At 42.2% G+C, this 9,570-nt stretch overlaps 1 protein-coding gene across 1 annotated transcript in view; it reads right to left on the bottom strand.

Moving 5' to 3' along the window:
• Positions 1-7,234, bottom strand: part of LOC101565005 (heterogeneous nuclear ribonucleoprotein R) — a 94,508-nt gene extending 87,274 nt beyond the window's left edge. Inside the window, exons 1-4 of the mRNA XM_012516101.2 lie at positions 7,120-7,234; positions 3,909-4,074; positions 1,310-1,428; positions 33-140 (exon numbers count right to left, since the gene is read on the bottom strand). Of these exons, the coding sequence (XP_012371555.1) occupies positions 33-140; positions 1,310-1,428; positions 3,909-4,065 (384 nt within the window). The 5' untranslated portion in view covers positions 4,066-4,074; positions 7,120-7,234. The remainder of the gene's footprint in view (positions 1-32; positions 141-1,309; positions 1,429-3,908; positions 4,075-7,119) is intronic.
• Positions 7,235-9,570: the final 2,336 nt, after the last annotated feature.

Here is a 9,570-nt window from a genome sequence, read left to right as displayed (position 1 = left end):
AGAATAGCACAATTATCCAAGCCAAGTATTACCTTGATCTTTGCTTCATCAGGTCCCTTTGTGGACTCTTGCACTTTGCTGCCCTGTTTCTCTCTTTGCCTGTAGGTCTTCATAACTCCACATAAAAATGCACTTTTGTTCTAAAAGAGGCAAGTAATTCAATAAAAAGAATTACCAGGAATCTCTGAGGCATCAAATACATAATTAAATTCAAATTTCTGAAGACCCAAAGGGATTTTTTTTTTTTTTTTTTTTTTTTTTTTTGGAATGGGATTGAACTCAGGCCCTTGCACTTGCCAGGGAAGCGCTTATTCCACTGAGCCATCTCCCCAGCCCCTAAGACCCAAAGTTTTGATGGAACATGGGGGCACAACCCTGTAATCACAGAACTCAGGAGGCTGAGGCAGGACGATTCCATGGGTTCAAGGCCGGCCTGGACTATACAGTGAGTTCAAGACCAGCTTCAACCACACAGTGAGACCCTTTCTCAAAAAAAACAAAAATGAAGACCAAATATTTAAAATATTTATTCTTTTAATAAATACTTGCTGGTTGTACCTTATGGGTTATTATCTAAACTTGGAAGTCTTCCATTTGTTGATATTTAACTGAACCTGGACTATTTTTTTTAACATTTATTTATTTAGAGTGTGTGTGTGTGTGTGTGTGTGTGTCTGTGTCCAGCTCAGCCCACCAGGGGGCGGGGCTGGCTGGCATGTGGTGCTGGGGGATTGAACCACGGTCCCTGTACTTTGCCAAGCTTGTTCCAAGTAGGTGCTTTATACCACTGAGCCATCTCACCAGCCCCTGAACCTGGACTATTTTTATTAGATGGCTGAAAAGTATTGCTTTCAACAACATTACTGGGGCCGGGGAAACGGCTCAGCAGAATAAGCACTTGCCTGCAAATGCAAGGGTCTGTGTTCAATCCCCGATTCTAAAAAAAAAAAAAAATTACTTCCCTGGATTAGATCATGCAAAAATGAAACAAATCTGAGCAATTCAAACTTGTAAAAACCCAACAGTAACAACCATCAAACCATGGTTTTAAGTTTTTAAAGTAACTTACTACACAAAATGCAAGAGGGAGGTTTCTGCCTTATGCTTATACCTCTGAAACTTGCCTACAGATACTTTTTTCCTAATTTTTTAGGTAGTTAGAAACAAAAAAGACCACTCCTCAACAGAGGAGAAAACAGCATTGTAATGAAAAAATAATTTCAGATAATATTAATGTCGCTTCAGATAATATTAATTTCAGATAATAAATATCTCTAAGTGTTTAGAGGCATTTCTGAGAACAACCTACCTGAACATGTGATAAGTCACTTTCCTTGAATTGCTGCAGCACAGACAGAGCTCCTTCTTCATTAAACTCCCTGAGAGCATCAATTGCTCTTTCATCAAGATCGACATAAGCTACCAATCCTAAAAATTAAATTGAAATGGGGTAACATTATTGCAATAAAACGGGTAAACTAAACTGTCCTATTAAAAGGCTATTAAGAATCGTATATGCTGTTACTAACTACATATGCAGTTACATAAATACTGAATAAAAACGTTGAGTGCAACTATAAAAATAACAGATAAAATGTCAACAGTTATAAACATTAATTTCAACCCATAAAAAAATCCTAAAACTCATTTCAACTCCCAGTATTTAATCTTAAAAAGCTAAATCTGATGTACATATTGTACTACAGATTAAGCATTCATATAACAAATTCTGGCTTGTGAGAAAAGTGGTTAAGAACACATTGTATTTCCCAAGGATAAACCTTCAAATTACGGATTGCCATAGCTGTTTACTACCTAAGAGATGGGAAAAAAATTTGAGAACCAATTTTCTTAATTGTTTCCACTCTCCAAAAACTGTCAAAGACTTTCCCTCCTTAGCACCAAAGATAAATTGAAACCCATTTAACTGAGCATCTATTTTGCTGCAATCAGAATGTGGAAAGGCATAATTTAAAACTCTTTGAAAATTCAAATGCAGCTTGATTAATCAATTCTGAAAGTCATATTTTAAGGCATTTTTTTCTTCTGCATTAACAACTGAAGTTTTAAAGATGCTGTGGCATTTACAACACTGTCAATAATGACGATTTTTTTTTTTCAAATAGTAAGAATGTTATGGACTTACAAGTAAACTACATAGGAAATATATACACAAAATTGCATATATGCAGTACTGTACATTTAACTCCAAAGAACATCTATTAAGGATTTTTGTCATTGTTGTTTGGTTGGATTTTTTGGAAGAGCGTGGCCAGAACTGAACCCAGGGCATTTGCACTGAGCTCTTTCTTCAGCCTTTTCTACTTTTTAGTTTTGAGGCACAGTCTCACTAAATTGCTCAGGTGGGACTCAAGGTTTGCAATCCTCCCACCTCAGCTTCCCAAAGTGCTGGGATTATAGGTATGTGTCACCATGAGAGATCTACTAAATTTTAAATAGAACTTTTTAATACTGTGAAATTTGTGTTATAATTTCTATGTATAAGTAATCTATTTCAGAATTGATTCAATGTAAAATAGAAATATTTGACAGATTAAGTCCATATGAACTAACTCAAAAGTGACTCCATTTTGGTAAAGCCAAAAAGAACTTTATTTCATACAATAAGTAAACTTTAAACATAAAATAGCTTACAAAATTCCTTTTTAAAGCTCAAAACGAGCATGCCTGAATAATTGGGAGTTTTCTTGCTTCCATATTCAATACCACCACCCAGAGCCACAACTCAGGACACTCATCAATCCATTCTGTCAATCCAATCCTATACCAAACCATCAGCCTCTTAGCAATGACAAAACACTCTCCAGGAGAGCATCTCTAAGCAGATCACTGCCAATTCTCTAGGCAGACTGTCACAGAAGGTTCCTGAGGACTGATTTTCAAATGGGACCATTACCCAGGAATAATTTTTATAAATCATTTTAGTGTCTAAAACATCCTGAGCTGGCCAGACTTAAAAATTTCTTAAGAATGAAAAAGTAAAAATAAAACCCAGCTTGTCTTAAAAAGTTCTTAAGAATGAAAAAATAAAAATAAAACCCAGCTTGTCTACTGTAGTGAAGACACATCTGAGACAATTCTGTTCATTCACTCAATCTCAATCTCTCTCTCTCTCTCTCTCTCTCTCTCTCTCTGTCTCTCTCTCTCATTCTCTCTGTATAGGCACATAAAACACAGCGGAAGAAAGTTTCCATCTATGGCCCCAAAGGACAAGGACACATTTATTTACGAACAACGCTCCCTAAGGGTAAATATTTCTCTCTTTAAACCTTCAAACCGCTTACAACCAACCATATTAAGATGTCAAATTTGCTTAAGCACTTAACCATGGGACTTCTGGATTTTTAAAAAAGCAGCTGTTACAAACCGAACACTTCCAAATTATGGAGAGACGTGGATTTCTGTCTATTAGACACTAGACAGACCACAAACTCTCAAGGAGTCTGACATTTATCAGGCAATACAGCCTAACTACTCTTATTATGCCACCTAATGAGACCTAAGCTGTTTTAACAATCACTTTTTAAAAGATAAAAGTAGAAAAGTAAAAGCAAAATGATCACTGATATCGGTTAAGGAAAAAAAATACAAAATTTGGTACACTGAAACATACATTTTAGTTGGTGGTAAGTCTAAGACAAATCGATGTACTGTTCTGTAACAACTAAGACTGCATATTCAACACTAAGAAAGCTTCAAAATAATGAAATAAGAATATCAAAGTCAAACCCAATACTGTACGTCCTCAATGAAGGGAAAGTAACAATATTCAACTCTACACAGATCAGAAACAGTAAGCATTATTTAACCTTAAAAAAGTCTATAAAATTCAAAGTGGTTTGCCCTCACTTTCATAACCAGTCAGAAACAAGAAATGCATATTATACCTGTCTGAAATATTTCATCAAGTCTTTCTGCCACCTTCTGTGGGAGGCCTGCCTCTATCAGTGTCTTGTAGTGTTCTGTGTGAGTTACACTGGAAGTATCCATTGGTTCTTCCTCTTCTTTTAACTGTACCGCATTACCATTCACCTGATTAGCCATTTTATTATGCTGCTGGAAAAAATTCAGGAGCTATATTACATTAAGCCAGAAATAACTAGTTTGTAGGACAATGCATGATTTATCTAAACTAATTTGTACACATGCTGCTAATAACCGCTATCCAAAATAATATTTTATTCCTTTGGTGATGTATCTGACCTAAATTTTCAGTAATAATTCTGTAAAACTGTAGAAAATGTACATGGAAGCATCAGATTTTAAGGAACTTCATGTACACTTAGGATAGATAAAGGCTTCAATTTACTGAAGGCAGAATGCTCATTAACAAAAGCAGCTGTTGTGTCCTGGTGAGCAGATCAACAAATCACCACAAAGTCCTAAAAGCCCCTCAGCTCTCAATTCATACACAATTTTTAGAAATGTGGTTTAAAAACAGAATGAACACCCACAGACCACTTAAATCAAGGTTTAAGAACTTTCAAATTTTCCTGGCTCTGCTTCATATATAATATAGGTGTGAAGTAAGTCCCTGTTGTCTCTAGTTCAACATGCTGATGGCTTGGGTATTCTTCACCTCACTTAAAACAAAACAAAAACCACAACTTTCACATTAAGTTTTGCTCTAAGATTAATTTGCTATTCCCATTCACAGATTTAAAAGAAAAAATGACCAAGTTTAAAAGCTAAAGACAATTGTCTTAAATCTACATAAATGTGAGCTATAATTGAGGATGCTTCTTTAAAAAAAAAATCACGAGTACATATTGAATTTTTCGTATCAGTAAAATAAATATGTAAAAACATATTGAAGTAAGGACAACTAACGTCTTCCAAATAATTTCGATAAACACTACCTAATTTGAATAAACTTCAGTCATATTCCTGAGGTTAACCCCCAAAAACCGTTTTGTATGTTCAGCCTGTATGTTATGCTGAAATGAACCAATTCCCTGAAGAGAGAATAAATAATAAAAACATACAAGACCAGTCTCTATACTGCCTCAAAAGTCTGGGAATAAAAGTGCATTTGTCTGTGGCAAAATTATAATGTGAAGATGACAGCCAGCAGAATCATGACATTGCAGCGCACACTGAAATAAAAGACACAAAGGAGGATCTCAAGAAAATGCCTATTTTTCTTGAAGAAACTCAAGAAACCTAGTCAGCTATAAAGAAAATACAAATCTCCTTTAAAAAGGCACTAAGACAACGTAAGATAACCACACTTCCAGACTGCTTATCAGACACTGTGCAAGCGCACCAAGTGTTCTCTGGTCTTAAAACAACTTTTCAAAGTCCACTATTTAATGAAAAAGGAAGATCAAGACGAGAAAGAGGCAATAGGAGGAAAAAAGAAAGGAAAATAAAGGAAGTGTTACTTTGACATTAAGATAAATACCAATGACCTCTCATGATCACAAAACATTAAGATTTGATAGTTCTCTAAAGTCCACAGAGACGGCAGACCGTGGTTAAACTCTGGGTAGGTAAGTGCTTCAAAACCTCTTTGTGAACACAGAGTTCTGTTTCTCCCAGCACCCCCACCCCCATACTACCTCTTAAGAATATCAGAACTCAAAAGCTCTCAGTATCACAAGACCCTCTCAGCATTGCACCTGGGAATACTACTAGTTACAGAAAAGAGGCAATTTTTTTAACAGAAAAGTTCAATGAACATCTGTTAAGGTTTTTTTTTTTTTAATGTATAAAGCAAAAAGACAAACTGTGTATTAAGCACAAGATAGAAATATTCATGACTATCAATTCGTTTCAAAAGACCCAGAAGTTGAAGTTGGGTTAAAATTTTCCAAAAAAAAAAAAAGTTTGCAAACTTTAACAAAACATGTCAAATAATTAGAGCCCAGAAAATAAAACCTTCATATCAAGGGGAAAAAACCTCTCTTCAAGCCGAATACAAAGTACTCATTTAAAAGACTTTTATGTCATATGAGACCATTTAAAACTCTTGTCAATTCAACACAATGCCACATAGCCAAACCATATTTCTGGATGCAGCAAATATTCTAAGGTGACTGGAGTTGCTTGACCTAAACATTTTTTGCAAAAAAGGAGTCATTTAAATAAGATTTAAAAGGGCTGCTGGGAGATTTGCAAGTCAGTACTAGCTCCTTCCTGATATTTTTGTGAACATCTCTGCAACTTCTTCGTCAAGAGACGGGCTTTTAAAGAACCAACGAAATGAAAACTAGCGGGTTACCTCACGGCTCAGTAGTGTCAAGCCCTTGCCCTAATACTGACTCATGGGGCATAAATTCAGCCTCTTGAGAATAGTAAAAAAATCTCTGACAAGTCACGCGAAAGGTTTGTACCTTTCAAGGCTTTTACTACTTAGTTTTGGCAATACGGCTACGACCGTATAAGAAAAAGGATCGCTCCAATTTGGTGCGCCTCTGACATTCTCAGAATTCTCTCAGGCGCCACGTGAAGCCTAAGTTTCACGGCCTCTAATAGTCATTTTTTCCTTCAAATCTCAGCCCGTAGCAGCATGCAGGATGGAGAGGGGAGGTAGGCTTCCCACTGAAATCTGCTTTACAGCCTCTGCTCGCACACAAAAAGTTTTCTCCGGGCTCAGGTATCCCTGGGATTTGCACCCCGCCCTCTGCCCACCCCACCCCCTCAAGCCCGACCCGCCGATCGACCCATCCCACTCGCGGCCAGGCTAGGCCCGGCTAGGAGCGAGCGGCCCCGGCGTGGGGAAGCGATGGGGACCCGGGCGTCGCGGGTTCTTCGCCCGGCCCGGCCGTGCTGCAGGGAGCGGCGGGCGGAGGCGGGAAAAGCACGCACCGCGCGGCAGGCCGAGCAGAGGGCGCCCAGCGGGCCGGACGGAGGAACGGGCGCGGGAGGGGCGGGGGAGGATGAGCGCGGGCGAGGAGGCACCCAGCTGGGCTAGGCCCGCAGCGGCACGCAGGAGGAGGCCAAAGCCGCCCCCAGCCCATCCCCACCCCCACCCCCACCCCCTCGGAGCCTCGGAGGGAAAACGAAACTAGGGAAAGGCGCCGTGCCTGGGTCGGACCGAGTCGGGTCGGATCGGGGCTCCCGGCCCCTCCCCCCAAGGACCGGCGCAAGACTCACCAGGGCAGAGCTGGGGCCGGCAGCCGGGCCCGTGAGAATCAGCGCGAGGCGCTTTGAAAACGACTAGAAATGGCGCGCGCGCCACCCCCTCCCCCCCTCATGGACAGAGACGCGATCCCGGCAGCACGCGGGGTTTCCCGGAACTGCTTCCAGGGACTCCGTAACGCCGAGCAATCACCTCCCGAGGTGTCCTGATAGGCACCTCCAACGACCAATAGTAATGAGGAGAAGCGGCCCCTGCCGGACGAGTCGAGAGCCAATCGGTGCAGCCGTCGGCTGAACCAATGAGGGCCCTCAGCGCCCCTAGCCGGGGCGCCTCCGGGGCGGGGGGTAGGCACACAAAGGGGTCTGTGGTGGGAGTCTCTGGTAGTAGCGAGGCTGTGGGGCACTAGGCCCCGGGATGGCCGAGTGTCTCCTCCGCGTCCGCCGCCTGTTCGAGGCTGAAAATCTGGGCCTCGCGCCGCCGCTTGGCCGCCCCAGAGCCTGCCCCCTACGGTCCGCGCCGGTCCCACTCCGCCATGGCGCTCCCGCCCGAGAGCTGGGGCTGCAGCCGGGAATCCCTGGCGCTCCAGACACGCCCATCCTCGCGTTCTCTTCCCTCTTTAGGTCAACGTTTTGGCTCTAGTTGGAATACAATTCAAGCCTGATTTGCCTCGTCGTTTTGCTGAAGGATTTCGTGTAGAAAATCAGCCTTTGGAAAGATGGGCAAACTGGTTTTTTCCTCCCAAGCTCCTTTCCAAACATCGACAACAGCATAGACTGAGGCAAATCATAAGGCAGCCAAAGCTCAAGAGCAATGACAAGCCCAAGTGTTAGTGCAGGAACCTGTCCCTATCCGTTTTGGAACTGATTAATAGTCATTAGGTAAGGCGCATAGGTCCATCAATGAAGCCAAAAGAGCCACTCCGGGGAAAGGCTTAATTGACTAAGAACTGCTACTCTTCAACCTATTTTTCTCCTCTCTTACTCCTGGTTTTTTGCCTGTCCTCACCTGAATCCAGACTTACCCTCCAGAAACATTCCTAACTCTCTTCTGAAGAGGCAGCCCTAGCCCTTCCCTCCCAACCCCAGCCTCCAGCTGCCCATCCGTAGGGAGTGGCAAGGGTCAAGTGGTGTGCAGGATTTACAGATGCACCGGAGTGCATGAAGCATCTCAGAACCTGTGAACCAAGATTTCATTACTGTTAAACTATTACCGTGGTTTGACTGTGTCCCTTAAAAAGCACGTGTTCTCTTTCGGGTCCTCCTTTCCAAGATGATGAAAAAAAGAAGGAACAACGGTCGTGCCAAAACGGGCCGCGGTCATGTGCAGCCTATTCGCTGCACGAACTGCGCCCGGTGCGTACCCAAGGATAAAGCTATTAAGAAGTTTGTCATTCGGAACATAGTGGAGGCCGCAGCCGTCAGGGACATTTCCGAAGCGAGTGTCTTCGACGGTTATGTGCTTCCCGAGCTGTATGTGAAGCTGCATTATTGTGTGAGTTGTGCCATTCACAGCAAACTGGTCAGAAATCGATCTCCTGAAGCCCGCAAGGACCGAACTCCACCCCAATTTAGACCTGCTGGTGCTGCCCCACGACCTGCACCAAAGCCCATGGAAGGGGAGCTGGGGCTTAATGGACTGAAGAAAAACTCTCTTGAGAAAGAAATAATAAATTGAATGTTATACTTTATACAGCATGTTGAGTGTACCTGCCAGAGGTGGGCTGGGCTAATTCAGCCTATCCAAGTTTAAGTTTGTATTCTGAAAATTAATAAAGAGGAACACACTGGAAGGGATTTCAGGAGCATAAAAAAAAAAAAAAAAAAAAAGCACGTGTTGAACTAGCACACTAGTATAATCTAGCTCTCTAGGAGGCTGAGGCAGGAGGGTTGCAAGTCCCAGGCCTATGTGAGCACCTTTTTAAAAACAGTTTGGGGATTGCATTGAAATACTACACGTTGGGGGCCTGCCCCTTAGCTCAGTTCTTTAAGTGGCTGCTTCAACAAAGCAGTCAGGCTCAGGTTGCTGAGGTTCATCCCCACAATTCAAGCCAGCCAACCTGCCCTGCAGGCATTCGGAGCAAAAAAATAAATACTTCACGCTGAGCTAACAGCCCCCAGCCCAGCCCTTTTGTTGAGGCCAGGTCTCATTAAGTCGCTAAATTGCCCAGGGTAGGCTGCAACCTGCAGTCTTCCTACCTCAACCTCCCAGAATGCTGGAATTATACAGATTTACATGTGCCCTTATGGCCAGTTTCCTTAACATTTGTTAAGTACTTACCATGTTATCTCTTTTGAGGAAGAAATTGAAGGGCAACCGGAAGTTAAGACCCAAGCGCCAAGCGCTAAGGTAACTCCTGATTCTATTCATCATGAGGCTACACCAACGGAAGAGATAAACAAAACCTGTGAAGTGCTGCCTTTGGTAGCACATGCCCGGAATCCCAGCACGCAGGAGGATTGAAAATT

The sequence above is a fragment of the Octodon degus genome, unplaced genomic scaffold (genome assembly GCF_000260255.1).
Source record: "Octodon degus isolate 3935 unplaced genomic scaffold, OctDeg1.0 scaffold00092, whole genome shotgun sequence".
Classification (NCBI taxonomy): domain Eukaryota; kingdom Metazoa; phylum Chordata; class Mammalia; order Rodentia; family Octodontidae; genus Octodon; species Octodon degus.
The sequence above is the reverse complement of the archived record's forward strand: the minus strand, read 5'-3'. Positions and strand labels throughout refer to the sequence as shown.